This window comes from Pomacea canaliculata, linkage group LG2 (assembly GCF_003073045.1).
Source record: "Pomacea canaliculata isolate SZHN2017 linkage group LG2, ASM307304v1, whole genome shotgun sequence".
Taxonomy (NCBI): Eukaryota; Metazoa; Mollusca; class Gastropoda; order Architaenioglossa; family Ampullariidae; genus Pomacea; species Pomacea canaliculata.
In genome coordinates this window covers 4,498,400-4,515,973 of record NC_037591.1, presented here as the reverse complement: position 1 = coordinate 4,515,973, position 17,574 = coordinate 4,498,400, and the positions used below count along the sequence as shown (strand labels likewise).

The window sequence follows — 17,574 nt, the reverse complement described above, 5'->3', positions numbered from 1 at the left end:
ATGTTAAGCACGTGTTCTAATCTGTTCATAGATGATTATCCAAAAGCAGCAGCAAAGCTGAAGTTATTGCTGCAAGGCTTTTCTGATATAGGCAGCAGCACTTCGGATGGCGGCCATCAGGGGAACAGACGGAAGCGTCTGACACAAAAAAAAAGGTTCAGCAAACTCTTTTCATCTTTATTATTCTGTTATTTATGGGGTTTTTTTTTCAATACAAATAGACATTCAGAGAAAATTGCAACATGCTTTTTTGGTTCATGTTGTAGGTGGATGTCTTCATCTGATTCTGATGAAGATCGAACATTTTCAGCAAAGCCATCCAATAAAAGGTATCTTAAAAAAGTGTCATAGTAGTAATCACAAATTGGCATTTATGGCTTTTAGGCATACTTTACATTTTGAAAAAAAAAACTGGTAAGTTTTTAGGTTTGAGATATTTAGCTAGCACTATCACTAGTGTTGTTTAATACACCTATTTCATGCCTTTCCAGTTGTGTGGATGAGAATGAGCCTCCCCTGACAATGAGGCTTCCAACACGACAATTTACTCCCCATCCATCAGCCATAGCGCCAAGGGCTGCTTCTCGACTGAGGCCTGAGGTTCAGCCATTTGGCATGCTGCCGCACCCAAGGCCTGAGGCTCAACCGTTCAGCATGCTTCCGCACCCAAGGCCTGAGGTTCCAACCTTTTGGCATGCTGCCGCAGCCACGTACACCTCAACAGCTAAATGCACGGTTACGGCCTGGAAGGCCAGCACTGAACATGTGCCCACTACCTGTAACATCATCTCCAAACATGTCTGACTCACTTAAGTCAAGTGAAGGTACAGTTCATTCCACATTCTGGTTTTCAATACCCATATTTTTCATGTGTGAATATAAGAAATGTGTCAAATCTTTATAAATATATTAATAATATTTTTAAAAAATTGTAGTGATGTATAATTTACAATGTATACTGTCTTTCATATGCAAAAGCCTTGCAATGCCTGCTAAAGAAAATGATTGTGAAGATAAATGTTGAATAACACATCAAATCACCAGGTTCATTAAAAGCATTTCATAACTTGACAATCCTCTCTCATATGCTTAATCTGCTCAGCTCCTCTTCCCTCACTTCAATACCATACCTGATACCTCTGTTTAACCACATAATACCAGATTTGGCTTACCGGAAACAATCCTCAATTGCCCATCGCAACTGGGGGAATAAGTGCAAATGACTTTACTGTAAGCCCACTCAGTACAATGTACAACATCCAAGATTTTCCAGAACTTATTGTTTGACTATTAGAATTCCCTTGTGTTAGTCATGAAACATCACTTATGATTTCACCAATACACCTCACCACATTCGTTTTCATAGTCTTGTATAGACTGAATCTGCTGCTGGCCTTATGTTATCAAATTTTTCTTAAAGATTAACATATAGTTATACATAGTTTACTTGATTTACAGAAATAACTAATTATAACACTCTTTAATTGCAGATCACCCTGACTTTGGCTTTGGCACATTTAATTCTAGCAGTTAAGTCTATTTTATATCTCCCTGTGCAATTACATAATGACCACTATAAGCACATGTGTGCGTCTTGCTACATTCTAGTGATGTACAGCCATGTCATAATACTGAAAGGGAAAGCAACCAACATGATAACCACAAGACCATTCATACTATTTAAAATTAGACAAATTAAGGGTCAGAATAATTCTCCTTTTTTAAGTAATATGAAAAAGTGAAGGGTTCTAGATAATTAACATTGTCTAGTCCTATTGTTTTGGTAAAATAGAAACTTCAGAAAATAACAAAAAAAGTCTGTATGTGAAAAAGTCAAAGTCTGTCATTGACTCATGTTCTATTCTCTTAAAATACTGTATGCCATTTTTCACTTGACATTACTTGATTTACAGAAATAACTAATTATAACACTCTTTAATTGCAGATCAACCTGACTTGGGCTCTGGCTCATTTAATTCTAGCAGTTAAGTCTATTTTCTGTCTCCCTGTGTGATTTCATGATGAGCACTATAAGCACACATGTGCGTCTTGCTACATTCTAGTGATGTACAGCCATGTCATAATACTGAAAGGGAAAGCAACCAACATGATAACCACAAGACCATTCATACTATTTAAAATTAGACAAATTAAGGGTCAGAATAATTCTCCTTTTTTAAGTAATATGAAAAAGTGAAGGGTTCTAGATAATTAACATTGTCTAGTCCTATTGTTTTGGTAAAATAGAAACTTAAGAAAATAACAAAAAAAAGTCTGTATGTGAAAAAGTCAAAGTCTGTCATTGACTCATGTTCTATTCTCTTAAAATATTGTATGCCATTTTTCACTTGACATTACTTGATTTACAGAAATAACTAATTATAACACTCTTTAATTGCAGATCAACCTGACCTTGGCTCTGGCTTATTTAATTCTACCAGTAAGTTTATTTTCTGTCTCCCTGTGTGATTTCATGATGAGCACTATAAGCACACATGTGCGTCTTGCTACATTCTAGTGATGTACAGCCATGTCATAATATCGGAAGGGAAAGCAACCAACATGACAGCCACATGGCCATTAATACTACTTAAAATTAGACAAACTTAAGGTCTAAATAATTGTTAATATGGAAAAGTAAAGGGTTCTAGATAATTAACATTGTCTAGTCCTATTGTTTTGATGTAACAGAAACTTAAGAAAATAGAAACAAAATCTATAAAATAAAAATCTATAGGTGAAGAACTTAGTCAAAATCTGTCATTTACTTACAATGATTTTTCTTGATTTACAAGAAAAACCTTATAACAATCTTTAATTGCAGATCACACAGATTTTGGCTCTGGTTCACTAATTGCTTTTACCAGTAAGTTTTTTTTTTCTCTCCCTATATAATTTAATAATGAATACAATACAAACACATGTTTGTGTTTGTAATGGTCAACACATGCATCAATCCCTATATCTAAACATTCTGTTAATTTAAACCACATATATTATCAATAGACTTACATGCCTATAGTTTATATTTATCACTACTTTAAGGACTCTAAATAATATTTTGATTTCAGGTATGTTATCGAACAGAATAGTCAGCAAAATGGAAGAGCAGAGTGAAGTATTACAAAACATAGTTCACAAATTAAATCAGATCACCCTGCTGCTTCAAAATGCGGAGGAAGGGGTGAAGGCACCGCAGCGATGCCGAGGGCTTATCTCTGCCTCTAACTAATGAACAGGAAATAGGAAGCCTGGAGGAGAAGGTGATGGAGAAGGAATTTAGAGCAAAACTGGTATGTCATTAAATATAATGTGTTAGTAATAGATATTCCTTTAAATATTACTTTTAGCAATAACTGATATATATAAATCATAGTATGCTAGACAGTCTTGATAAACCATTTAACAAACTGACAGGATGTGGCATCAGCTAACACGTTAACTCTTAACAAGAATTAGTGGTCAGTGTAATATTTGTATTTACAAGTAATACATATTCTATGAAGTACAAAATAATTCAGTATTTTTGGGGGGATATCAGAATTCATTAAAAAAGGATTTTGTCATTTGTTTTTCATAGTGTCAAAATAAGCAGTTTGTGTGTGTGTGTGTCTATCAATTATGACCACTAAAATTGTTCTACTTTCATAAAGAATAACATTGATTAGACTCTGAATTAACTTGTTGATTTGAGTCACTTAGTGCCATTATTTTCCCTGAAGTCCCCAAGGGTTTAAAAGACTGGGTCTGGATCACAGCTATATTCATCATGCAATTATTTATCAGTGGTGTAGGGTCAAGCATAAACAGAGCAAATCTAGTGAATTAACTTATTTTTCATTTGTGTTGTAGGTTTCTACATGTTGCAAACAACTATCGATATTTGTTTTAACAGGTTCAGCATCTCTCATGCATCGGAGGAGACTGCGTCACCTCTGTTACACGGAGAATTTTAAAACGCCTCTTCTCTTCACAGCTGGCTCAAAATTTACATTATAGTGGAGCCAGAGGAAAGAAAAGTTTCCAGTCACTTCAACTGAGAAGCGTATTAATTGGTGCGTAGTTTTTGTTTGTTTAGACTTCTTGGGGGTGTACGCCAATCTGCTTAGAAAAGCAATCTGTACTTAGAAAAGGACAAAGTTACCAAATCAGTTTTTTAATAGTGGACCTACATTTACAAGTTTATTATTACGAAGGATAGTATTTAAATCTACCATTACAATTTCCTTTTGTACACAGCTGCAGTCCGTAAAACATTTGCTGCCACATCAGAAGTAGAGGTGGATTGCATTGCTCGAAATGGTTCGCGAATGCAAGAGATTTGGATGGAGGTGAGGATTCGAAGGGCAATGTCATCCTCTGGTGAGTGGAATTACAATAATGAGTTTGTTAAATTAAAATTATTAATGTGAGCATTGTTTATTCTTTGTGGATTTATTCAGTAGGCCTATTTACCTTACCTTTTGTACTAAGGATAAATTGGCTACTTTCAGATAGTATCTAAAACTCCTTATACACACAAATGGCCATCAAGACATTAACATTTAACATCTTTTTAATTGACTTTAGTTCAACTTTTTGTAGTTTGACTAGTAATTAGTAGATTGATGAAAGCTTTAACTCTTTCTTTACTCAAGGCTAAAGGCGGTCAAATCCCCCCCTGTTGGCATGAATTTACCCTTTTTCAAAAAATTATTAAGAAATAACTAAACAAGATAGAACAACAATTTAAATTGATTACGACAGATCAAAATGTGTAGAAGTGGAACAGTTTTAAGTTAATCTTGCTTGAGAACTCACTTTTATGATAATCCTACCAAAATTAGGTATATGAAGTGAAGTTTGGAAAGTTGTTTGTTTTTTTTTTTTTTTTTACACATTTCAAACATGGCGTGGCCTGAAATTCGGGAACAAAAGAAACCCATTTTTACACAGTTCGTGGTCAAATTCTCCTTCATCTGAAGCAGGAATATCTTTGGGATGTTCTTTCTGTTCTTATTCGACGTTTCAGATGCATGATGTTCACTATCGTGTACAACCGTAAAGGACAGGTAGTGTAGAATATCGGCGAGACTTTCGTTCAAACGTACGTCCTTCGTCATGTAAGGGAGATAATTGTGTTCAGAAAGGCCTAAACTATCTTATTTATTAAGTTTTTCTTTTAAACCACGAGCTGTATAGGCCTAAAAAAATTACAAAAATGCATCAGTTCTAAGTTTATACTGTGTAAACAAGCGGGCGGGGCAAGATCAGCCACCCGTGTTGAGTGCATAAAGAAAGAGTTAAGCTTTCATCTATGTGAGAGGTTTGTTCTACATACACAGCAAAAATCGAAATACGTAAATACAGTGTAATTTTTTTTTCATTTTTTCTACAGGATTCCACCGCTTATGGACTGATATTTGTGGTCACATTTTCTAATTATCTTTTATCTTTTTTCTAATTATCTTTTATGTAAGTAAATTGTTTCACTTGGTTATAAATAATTATTTCTAAAATAAGTTTCATTGTGTTGTAAAAGATTTTTGACTAATTTTATGTAAATAACTGGATGAATGCTTGTATATTCAAAAACAATGAACTTTTATGCTTTAGATAACATAAACTATTAAAATAGATTTTGTTGTAAATAAAATTTTATCACATCTTTTGCCTGCTATTTGTGCGTTGAGGAAATGAAGAGATTTTGGAAAGCTGTTGAATGTTTTCTTCATGGTGTGACAGCCAGCTGTGTACCAGTGTGAGATTGGGTGAGGGATGCAGAAAGGGGTGGGGGGAAATCAATGGGGCTTTCGTGGGAAATGAATATTCATGGGCGATTGGTAGCTGTGCTATGGGTATTTCGTGGGAAAACACGACTTCTCATGGGCGATCGATGGGAATGCAATGGTGCTTTCGTGGGAAGGTGGATGGGTCTTTCGTGGGAAAACATGGGAACCTTTGGGAATTCCCTACGAGGTCCCCTTAGGGTCCCTCTTCCAAAACCCGCGAGGGACCCAACTTTCTTCCCGAAGAGGTCCCATGAGGGACCCAAGAGTTCTTGCAGGCTGGGACTGGGCAGCCGCCCTCGTCACGTAGGCAGTAGTCCGCGGTCTGCTGTGCACCTCCCGTCAGAAAATTCGTACCGATTACAAAACTCATTCACCACATTACATGTCCTACTCTAGCTCTCTGTATTTATTATATGTGATGATGAAAGTACGTTCTATCAGCGAGGCCCGTTCTTACCCCCCGCGGGGTCCGAGGCATAGGGTATGTGCGGGGCCCTTGACACCACGATCGCCACGGTTGTTATTTAATGAAATGTGCGGGGCCCTAGGCAGATGCCTCGTCTGCCTGCCCCTAAGCACGGCCCTGCTATCAGCATGCTGCCTACCTTTTTCATAACGGACTTTTCAATAACTTTTTTTTTTTCAAATCGTAGGATTATTTCGAAACCACCCCGTCGTTCTTAAGTGAGTGTTATTTAATAATAATAAAAAAGCATGCTAATACTGTTGCAGGAATTTGACGGATTGTGAGACAGTTTGCTCCTGATTAATGAAAACAGTTAACGAACGTTTTGCTTGACAAGGTTGTTGAGTCGTCTGGGAAAGATAAGTTCTGTGCTTTTGTGGACCTCTTGTCCCAGACGACAGATGGAGGGCGAGGTCAGAGCATCTGCATAGCTCCGCCTACCTGTACTTCATTTTTGTAATGACCTTTGACAGTTACCCCTCATCAAAGCTGTACCCATCCATATCATTAGGGGTGTTGTTTATGCGCTAAATCCAAGTTGAATCGGTACACTCGCATTCGTGGTGGGGGTGTCAAGCCACGAGTCTCGCGCGACTTCCTTACGGGCATCTTATGCCTGAGATCATTTTACTCTTGTTTTCATTCCAATGTTGTATTTTACCACCAGAGAGCTTAGATGTAGAGAGGGTTCACTCGTGACCGCGGGAAAACTCGTCCGTTAGAGTTATCTTTCGTAACGTGATGCTACGAAACAACACGGCACAAGGCGATCGTCTGAGTCAAGGTGGTCAATTTTGTTCTGCAATTAACTGTCAGAACGCCAGATTTAAATCAACCTCAAAAGAAAAACGTTTCCACAATTTCCAAAGGACGAAGGAGAGGTTAAGCTACAAATGTATTCTCAAATTACGATCCATAAGTGTACTGTAGTTGAGAGCAGTCTATACTGCAACGCGTTTGCTTGATTTCTATGATTATTAAAACGACTTTACTGATTATACTGTGAAACTGTGTGATGAATTCTCACTTATCTGATTAGAAACCTATTTAAATTTGTTATAGTATTTTTATTTAAGGCATTCGGCTCTGGGATGAGGTGTTATAAAAAGATTTGTTATTAATATATTGAAAAAATCATTACAACAGGTCCAAAATAGGATGAACTTTACGAGAAGGAAAGATTTTGACCGTCTTACACCATCTGATGTAGTATGGAAAAAGGCTACTGTCTTTGCTCGGATTATTTTCGAGGAAAGTCAGTACAACTGTGAAACCCCCAAAAAAGTCTTTTTCTGGAATGCAGTCCCCACAATTTTCGCTATTCAAATCCACCATTCACGGTTGATAACTTATGATTATTAGATAATGATATATTCCAATATATATTTACTAAGCCATATTTTACCATCATGGGCCTTTGTTTCTGTCATATTTTATTTTTTTAATTAACATTTATCATGAAAGGGGAGAGTCCACTCTAATTGGCACATAGGCTAATGATGATTCATATAGCTTGCACTGCAAAACGTCTGTTGAATGTGTGTGTTGTGTGTGTGTTTGTACAGATTCTACATATAGATCTATTGGATATTTTGGCTACTGTTAACTCTTTTCATTATGCTAATAGGTGCAAAATCTGTAAAACACATTTCCGTGTACCTGTATTGTAGGTAACTCTTTAAGAAAGAAAGGAACAAAAAGAAATTAAAAAATGTTGAAGCTACATCATTTGTTGCTTTTAAGCTAAAGTAATTGAAAATTGTTTTAGAACAGTGTGAAAGAAAATGTTATAAATCTTTATTTAAAGTACATGTGTGAATGATCCCTTTTGAGTATCTGCTTGCTGTATATTTCATGGTAAGCATAGCTGTTATCTTTAAATAGTCCACCAATGTTCTTACAATGAGAGATATGAATGTATGTAGATATATACATTATTATTAATAGCAGTATTATGATTTGTTATTAATTATGATTATTATGATTTGTGTGAGAATTTATTGCCCATGCTTGTTTGTAAACAGAAATCTATATGTCTCAGTATATGTAAGCAAGTATTCTGAATGTGGCATGTTTATATTCATGTGTAAGTCTGTTTTAACTGCTTTTCTCATATTAATAAATTCTCACAAATTAGATTTTTATGGATTTTAAATTAATGCAAATTTGTGCTCATGGATGTGCTGTTTGAATTATATAGTCACTGTCATAGATGTATTAAAACTCTCCTAAACTACCCTCATCTAAGCAATTCCCATGAATAAAAGACACAAAAATCTGTTCTTAGATGAAGGTCATTTGATATCGCAAGCACCTAGACATTTACTCCAAAGATAAACACTGCTAGAGACGACTTTGTTTAGTAGTGGTTGATAGTAGCTACTGCGGCGTAGCATCATTTTTCGAAGGGACGCAACTCCGTCACTACTTTTCTTAACAAGTAAGAATAAAGAAGGAGTGCACCCTCTCTACATCTAAGCTCTCTGTTACCACTTAACCTAAGCCAAACATTCTCTGTCATCTTTATATAAATTCAATTCAAGCTTACCAAGACGAACTCTTAGTTATGAACTCTACTTAACTACTCCAGTGTTATGGCCCTACAAAGTTAGATTACAACCCTAAAGTTTAAAAAAGTCCACATATGCTCTCTTTTTTTAATTAGCAAAATCAAACACTTTGAAGTCAGGATTCTGTTTGTGAAAGATGCACGTGAGTCGTCTGCTACACAGTCTAGAAAATAGAATCACAGGAAATAATTTGTGCGAAAAAGAAAACTGGTGAGACTTGAATGGTCCATTTAAAAAAGAATCTGGCTTACTATCTAAAATGTTACTTTTGAGCAGTTAAAATTTAAGAATACTGTGACATGACGGCGATTACACCTTCTTTTCATGATCGCAAGACATCCTCAGCTTTCAGGTCCCATGTACTTGTCTGTTTATGCTTATGTTTATGTTTACTGCCCACTGCAGGCTAATGTCAGTATTTCCATGCGACATGTACAATCACTAGCAGTCTATTCTCGTGGAATTTGGTGTTTTATGACAGCAGACTCTTTTATTACAGAGAAATTCAGCGATCGTGATCAAACACTGCTCTCCTGCACCATACTTCATCAATCACTGCGCATGCGCGAAATTCTGCAGACGACAAGCAGCAGACGAACGCTTCAGTGCGAAACCTTTAGTTGGAGGTATGAAAAATTGATATAACAATTATTACAAGAGTGTGCATACTTTCAAAGGCTTAACGATATTTCAGTATTTAAGGCAGTTTGTAAATCAAGTCCGTAGACCTTTCAAGACAGATGAAAAGATATATTACATAACTGCAATACATAAATACGGGCAAAGTAAATTATACAAAACGATGACAGTATAGTTATGGACAAGACAAGTCATGCTGGCTGGTGATGTTCAAACTAGTCACATGAGATAAAGCAGGCATAGACGGTTAGTGGTACAGAAATACTATAAATGTGAATGTGCATACTAAATAATAAATGCACAAGTGTGTGGAGTAAAGTAAATTATTCAAGTCAGCGACAGAATCAGTACCACGTATTAAAAAGTGCATGGCGAAAAAAGAAAAAAATAGCATCAACATGGGGATAATTTCTTGTTTTAGCCTTTAAACTGTAGAGAACATAAATAGCTAGGAAGAACAAAGCTAAACAACCAAAAGGAAATCCCTGTTTTTCTTGCTTTCCCTCTCAAGTTTATTGTACAAACATGATGTATCTTCATGTAGTCACAAAACAATTACTTCATTGATAAACCCCTGATTTCCTTGTGTAGTGCAGGAGTTACCCACCCTGATTTTCACTAGGAAGCAAGTCAATTGTATTGCTATAACCTGTAACTGTATAAACATATGCTATAAAAATCTATAACTGTAAAACTATCATTTATAACTGCACAGAAAGTAAGGTCATAAAAACAATCGTCTTCATTTGTGTTACAAAAGTGACTGCGTTAATTGTTCTAGAAATAGCATAATATTAATATGTTGAAATGCCCGTATTTACCAACAGTTATGAAAAGATTTCGAGCGTATAGCTGGGCCTGTGGTTTTACGTGGATATTTTTTCTCCCTCTCACTGAAGCCTCAAGAAATAACACACTTGTTCTTTTTCTTCCGCATAAGTGTTGAACTTTTCTGCTGTTCTGCTACAGGAGAACTTGAACCAGGCGACAAAGAAGATGAAACCCGCATGTCTGGTAACGATGGCGATGACTGAAGTGTTGATGAAAGTGGCAAGACAGACTGCGTCACGGCACGTGGTACTAAAGGTGCAGACGGATTGGTTGTAGGTCTAGGAGGAGGTGGCGCTGCACGCGATTTGATCGGGGTTTGAACTGTAGAAGAGTAACTCTGGACCCTAGTCGCTAAGACAGAAGGAGGTGGAGAAGTCACAGTCTTGGTCGCCCGTAGTGGTGGTGATGACGTTGGTGGGCGGAGCTGTGGCTGTGGTCTGCTGTCTGAAACATCTGTGTACTGGATCAGATACTCAGGGTAGCTCTGTGCCAGGTCGAAGATGACGAAGATGGTGGGATTGGACACATCATTCACGCACGAATCGTACAGTTTCAGCCGGTCACGCTCTGGTGGCTTAGTGTAAGAAGGATGACCCAGAGTGTACTGCCCCACCAGGATCCTTCCCAGAAACATGAACCGCAGGGGGTCGCCTGTGACTGTGGTGTGAGCACGTGTGTAGCTGTGACTGAACTTGGCTGTGGTGGAGAAGTAAGCTCCCTTGCCCCATCGAGCTCCAACATTTTCTCCAGACCTGCGGAAGTCGAAACTGTTGGCACAGATGCCCCTGGCCGCCTGAAGTGTCGGCGTTCCGTGAAACAACTGACGCTCCTTCACATCGTTTGGTGCCTGCCCTTTAGGAGTCATGGCCCGTCTTGCACTGAACAGAAAAAAAGTATACAAAAATAATAATAATAAAAAGGCACTACGAACTATCACGTACACGCACATGAGTAGGTAAACTCAAAATAAAGTCACACGTTCACTCTCTCAGGCTTTCTCTTCCTCAGACACGAACAGACACACACCTACCTGCAGTATTTATCCCAAAGCCCAGGGTTCTGTACACGAAACATGTGCACAATCTCGTGCTCTCTGGTTTTCATTGTCGAGAAAAACTGTCGCTGCACGGCAGCGTACTCTGGATTAGCTGAGTCCAGCTCCACGAGTTCGAAGTCCTGGAAGTGGTCCACGACAGACCAGTGTTCAGGCACCTGGTGCAGGACTGACGTTGGAGTCTTGTCGAGGAGTAACGACGACCTGTAACATCCGGGGCAACAGTGAGCTTATTTCTTGCCACCACCTGCAATCTTCAGGACGCTTCACAAGCTTGAAGGGTAACCTTTCGTTCTTAATCTACCCCACGAAACTGCAGAAAAGTAAGCACATTTGTCTAGAGTCATACTATGGTATTTTGCCCACCTTGTAGCTAGCATTTCCTAGATTTTAGAGAATGATTAATAAGCTATCCTTTGTTGACTATGAATCATGCACAAAAATTAATTTTTGCGACATTTCCTTTCCCTTGATCTATATTTTTAATTTGTTTGACAAAAAAATCAAATCGAGGAAAACTCTTATAAAAGAAATCACATTACACATCAAGCATTATGTATGAAAGTCAGCAGTTTAAATATTTTCAAATCTCACATTTGTGGATAGTTAGCTTTAACATCTACTGTAAAAAGAGGACGCCGAACAATCCGTGTGGCTCGCTGTGTGTCAAGGTTTGTTTGTGTCATCGGTGACCTGTGAGTGTCCACCATCAGGCGAAGCTCGTCAAACTCGAAGTAGTACTTGTGCTGTCCCTTGAGGTACTTCTCCTCCAGAGTGTACTGCAGCGCCCCCTGTTATTCACATGTCGCCTTTACTAACTGTTAACCACGTATTTAAAGATGTATTTTTACACATACATGTGTGTGTGTGTTGGGTAATGGCATTGTCTACTCACTAATTGATTTGCACGTACCTACAACCAAACACAAAAATTGTCAGATTTAGGAGCTCACAAAATAACAAAATATATCTCCATCGCATTCTCTTGAAAACCAGCGTGTACACATTCCTACCACAGTTTACTTTAAGATGGCTACGTTTTGAAAATTGAAAATAGAGAAAAAGAAAGAAAATTGAGTTACGAAGAGAAGATAATTCTTCCATGCAAATGGAAATAAAATACACACTGGGTAAAACGGGGTATACACGCCATAGCTCTCTCGCCGATACCACAACCACTGGGTGTAGAAGCTGAGGGGTGTGTCTGGTGCTGCCAACACGTACGATGGTGTTGAGAGACGGGCGAGAGGCGAGGACTGATTCGAGCCTTGGAGTCGGGCACGCATAGCCTCGAAGTCTATGGACACATCTTGTGTTCCAAGCTTTCAAAGTGATTTCCAAAACAGAAACAATAGTAATCATAAGGGACCTATGATAAAGGCTTTCACTCAAGTATGATCTCAATAAATTTGTTAAGATGATGAAGTGTGCAACGACATTTAATATTTTGCTTTGAGTCAAATCTTAAAATGACTATATTGGCGTCCATATGCTAGGCTCTCCTCTAGATATCACTGACCCACAAAGGTGATTAACGATTGATTGATTGACTTATTTTACCAGTAATGATTGAACATCACGGAGGTCACAATAACTGGTCTCCAGCTGGTCACTATAAAGAGAACAGATGCTATGCCAACCATCGTCTGTCTGAATTAGCCACAGGTATGGCAGACGATCAGGGTGGTGATAATGTGGACAGTCCGAACCACGAGAACATGTTTCTCTCGAGACAAAGGCTTCACAGATGTATGCAAACTTGCTCGGATCTTCACCTGCAGACAAATATTTTCCACTGTCTACGAAACCTCTTTAGTAGCTGTGCAATTTAAGAAAAAAACAGCTACCCATATGAAAATCAAAACCCCGGCGATATCAGTTTTGATGTACGATATATACAGAAAAACTGTTACCTTCTTAATAGAAAGCTTTGCTTCTTGTACCATGAAACCTTTAAATAACACTGTATGAACAATGTCCTGGAATATACATGTTTGTTTGATAGTCATTATTATGATAAACAACATCAGTCTAAACGTTAGCATTCAGATGTCACAAAGAGAACTCACCAGATACTAAGTTTGACAACGCTGGTCCTCTGTCAATTTTCTTTGCCCCTTCCACTGCAGCACCTCGTGTTGACACACGTGAACCTTTAGCTTTCATTGACCTTTCATCTGGACAACTTTCTGGTGCTGATGCTGCAGCAGCGATGTCACCTAATGACAGTTCCTTCGCCATACTGTATCGAGCTCCTTTCACACTTTTGTCTTGCTTATTTTTTACTATCACAATTTTGCGCAACATAGTCTCTTGCCACGTGACCATTTGAAGCGCCTGTAAAACATATGTATTGTGTCGTCCCGAATCCCTTATTTGGTGGCCAAAGTGGCAGCCATCACCTCTGGTACACAGGTTTAAAATATTCTTTGAACAAACATGGAGGTCGGGACAATCATTATTGTGACAGCCTGATGTGTTGTAATTTACACAGACGACGGGATTGCTGGCAAGAATGAGCGCGCAGACCTCACTGTCCGTAAAGGTCATGAGGTTCAAATCTCTACACGTTTTCAAATTTGGCCCGGAAGTGAAAGTGTGACTGAGACAACACTTGGCACTGTTGACACAATCACCAGTGACGAAACCTCTACAAACGTGAAAGTACTTACAAGATGGATTGTTGCAAATTAAAGTTCCTGGCTGAGAGTAATTAAGACAAATCCTAGCAAATTTCATGTAAACGGCAACATATTTAATATCGTGATTATTTTCGTACAGGACGAATCGGTCACTGTAATCATGAAACCAGTCGATGATGTCTGCTTTCCCTAACCGCTGGAGCAGAGACCCTCTTTCAGACAAGAATGTAGGAAACTTAGTTCGCCCAGCGAAGCGCTTCAGAATAAAGCTGAAGACACTGAAAACGTACTCTTCTGTCTCTTCTTCTGGTAGGGACTGAGCATCAAGTATGAGAGGACTTGGCGACGATGTTGATGACGTCACTTCTGGTTGTGGCATGACCTCTATGTCGGTGACCCCATGAGACATATTTGTCACCAAGATACATTCTCTTAACTGCTTGTTTGTCAAGTGGCTCAGATTAAATGTGTTAAGAACCCACTGGTTGTGTCTCGTCGATCGAAAAGAATGTCCTAAATCGCATTTGTTTCCAGCTGTACATTTCTCAAGCAGGAAGGCAGAGCAGACATGAAGGTCTGGACAGTCATCGTCATCACAGCCTCTGGTGTTGTACTTCTCGCACACGGCTGGATGGCTGCGAAATAGGATGGTGTGGATTTCTTTGGCGGAAAAGGAAGACAGGCCGAGACTTTCACTTGCCCTCTTGTTGGCCCGGGTTGAAAGGTTGTGACCAAAAGAGCAAGCAGAGCCAGTTGTACAGACACCACTGATAAAGAATTTGCACACGTGAAATTTGTCACAGTTTTCTTTGATACAAGTTTCCGATGTGGGGCTCCTCTGATCACTACAAATGCTCGCACCGTCACAGAAAACGGAAACATATTTTATGAATTTATCATGTCTAAATGCCAGTAGCTTTCTGCTGTTCTTGAACTTCAGATAAATATTATTCTTTCCCTGGTTGTTTAGGAGCTGCCTTTGGTACATTATAGTTCTCAGTTTGTTAAACTTAGCTCTCCCATCAAACTGCTTTAGCAGCAGCTTTGCCATCTTTGTCTCCCATTCATCATCAGGGACACCCGCCATCTTGATTTTCAGTCTGCAGTCTCCTCGCCGATCGTTGAATTGTGTTTTATCGTCTTTCTCTAAAAAAAAAAAAAGCAACAGCTCGCTGTTAACATAAGAGATAACTTTATCTGGTGTAAGTGTAATGGAAGGAAATGCCATGTTATGTTATTCAGTCATTGCAGTGGACTTTTTAAAAACGGAAAAGAAGAAGAAAGAAGCTAAGACCGACAATGCGCTATGACATGATGATACACATAAAAATCCACGAGTACAAAGACTGATACACATGACCCCAGGTTTTACAGTGCTTTAGTGGGTGACTGGTAGGTATGTTCGTAGGGATGACAATGTTTAAGTTTATGCTTTCAAGCAGTTTTAAAATACAGATTATAAATTAAAGTTCTTATTATTTTGATTACGTTCATTTGTTTCACTGAGGAATTGTTGGTCATTTATTTGCGCAAAGCAAACGACCTCTTGTAAAATGAAGTATTTAGATATAAGATTACTGAGTAGAAATGTTTAACTGAGACATGGTGTTTGTATAAATATGTAAAGGGGTGCAAAGCAAGCAAAACACAGCAGATTTTATGCTGTAGATACAGACACCACCCTACTTACGAACATTTGGATATACGAACAGATGAAGTAAAGTTAAAATTATTTCTTGCAATGCGTCCACGAGTCCGAATGTCAAATCGTCTTCTGCCTTGCGACAACCCACACGAAGCAGTCTTCAACATCTACATACCAACGGCCCCTACCTCACAGTGTCAAGCTGATAACAATCTCTTCGATAATGTATTTGAGATACCTGGATATTCTCTCAGTGCGAGGGCCCGCAAGAGATACGCATGCGCAAACAATGTGTTGAGATTATCGTGTTCATAGTGAGAGAAGCCTCTGTCCGGGGCGAGTTCACTTGTGCTAGGAGAGTATTGTATGCGACGTAAGAAAGAGCAAGAACAAGAAGAGGAACATGTTCCACCCAAGAAGTATGAGACTAAAATGATGGCTGATTCTTTTGAGTCTCAGTATGTTTGAGCAACAGGACCCCAACATCGAGAGGTTCTCAAAGGTTTCAACGGGTGTGTAATGAAAGACTGCCTTAAATGTGTATTGAGTGCTTGTCAATGTTGATAAGATGTGATTATGGGGACTAAGGTTAGGGAGGGAGGATTTACTCAGAGCCAACAACTAAGGTTATATCACAACAAGGCAGTCAGCCATGTAAACAGATAGCAAGTGCAGAGAAAACACAGCGTGCCCGAGACGAGAGTTGAAACCATGTCAGCCAACCCTCGCTATATTCATGACAGGTGATAACCGTTGCTCCGAACAGCCTTGATTAAGGTTAGAGAAATATTCCAACAGACACCTGTTTACATGGAGCAGATATATTTTTGATACGTTCACACACAAACTATTTTTGACTGTGTAGTTTGTACACTAATAATACCTCTGTAACGCAAGCACAGATCTTTAAAGTTAGCAACGTTTACAGACCTGCAATGAAGTTGATGACAACTGCAACACAGTCTCGTTTAAAACAACGGCGCACACTTCTACTTACCGATCACCTTCAGCTTCTTGTGCTGGGGAAGGGACAGTTCAAGGGAAGTAATTCCTGTGATTTGCACATCAAAGAGGAAGCTAACCTTATAACTAAAAAACTCAGTGAACCTCTGTTGGCGTTACACCACTGTGCACCATTTTGCAGTGGAAGCCTGCAGGGTGTACAGAAGTAGGCCTCGTCCTTCACTCACCCTGAAGATGCATCTATTGTTGCTGCAGATAAGTAGACGGCGAACGATTCTAGGAAAGCTCACACCATATCGCTTCTGGGAAGTTTCATTGCACATAAGAAACCGAAAGCACGAAACTTTTCTGAAACGGTTTGGCAAACCTGTTTGGCTCTTGTGTGCGGCCTGTTTGCTGTTTTACAACCAGTTCTAAATATTTCGCGTCGGTTTTCAGTTTTTCAACATGGCTTTCATGGCCGCTCGCCAGCTTGACTGAAGGGATTCTAAAGGCAAAATAAAACTGCTTAGAATCGCGTAAAGAGTAGGATAAGTTTGAATCTCGTCTATTTATATGTGTGTTCATGTGGAAAACGTTGAAGGCTTTTAGTAGAATGTTGTGTTTAATAAGAGAAATGACACGGGGCTCTTTTTTTGCTTCCACGAAGTCTCGTTCTCCGTCACGTGACCCTATAACGTGTGGTTTCCATAGTGAGAACCATGCCTCGAGAATGTGCTGCATCCGATTGCCACGAAAAGATGGGAAAAGATTCAAAATTTTCTTTTCATCAGTTTCCGAAAGACAGAGCCTTACACACAGAGTGCGTCATACGAATAAAAAGACGTCAAATCTTCTCACTGACAGATACAGACACTTCCTGTCAGAGACTGACGTCACAACAAGACTGACATCACAATAAGACTCCTCTGCTTGACCATCTCGGGAAGCTATCGTGGTTACTCGGCGGACGGAAATAGTGCTAATAAGTAGTAATTAAGTGAGAAATGAATC

The 17,574-nt window shown here is 38.8% G+C and overlaps 2 protein-coding genes across 7 annotated transcripts; one reads left to right on the top strand and one right to left on the bottom strand.

The window, feature by feature from the left end:
* The first annotated feature begins 686 nt into the window (after positions 1 to 686).
* LOC112556859 lies at positions 687 to 3,989 on the top strand. 2 transcript variants are annotated; one of them, XM_025226255.1, is made up of 7 exons: positions 687 to 824; positions 1,491 to 1,529; positions 1,946 to 1,984; positions 2,402 to 2,440; positions 2,825 to 2,866; positions 3,072 to 3,293; positions 3,896 to 3,989. In XM_025226255.1, exons 1-6 carry the CDS (start codon positions 695 to 697, stop codon positions 3,230 to 3,232), a joined length of 450 nt encoding a protein of 149 aa, XP_025082040.1. In that variant the 5' UTR covers positions 687 to 694; the 3' UTR covers positions 3,233 to 3,293; positions 3,896 to 3,989. The 2 variants fall into 2 exon arrangements, with proteins under 2 accessions (XP_025082040.1, XP_025082041.1); XM_025226256.1 differs by lacking the exon at positions 1,946 to 1,984.
* A 5,419-nt stretch (positions 3,990 to 9,408) lies between these two features.
* LOC112556846 (poly [ADP-ribose] polymerase 12-like) lies at positions 9,409 to 17,060 on the bottom strand. 5 transcript variants are annotated; one of them, XM_025226227.1, is made up of 7 exons: positions 16,809 to 17,060; positions 13,401 to 15,119; positions 12,892 to 13,106; positions 12,459 to 12,653; positions 11,926 to 12,122; positions 11,308 to 11,535; positions 9,409 to 11,155 (listed from the first exon to the last, which is right to left on the bottom strand). In XM_025226227.1, exons 1-7 carry the CDS (start codon positions 16,819 to 16,821, stop codon positions 10,348 to 10,350), a joined length of 3,375 nt encoding a protein of 1,124 aa, XP_025082012.1. In that variant the 5' UTR covers positions 16,822 to 17,060; the 3' UTR covers positions 9,409 to 10,347. The 5 variants fall into 5 exon arrangements, with proteins under 5 accessions (XP_025082012.1, XP_025082016.1, XP_025082013.1 ...); XM_025226231.1 differs by having other exon boundaries at positions 12,025 to 12,122; XM_025226228.1 differs by lacking the exon at positions 16,809 to 17,060 and adding an exon at positions 16,616 to 16,755.
* Between the last annotated feature and the right edge of the window lie 514 nt (positions 17,061 to 17,574).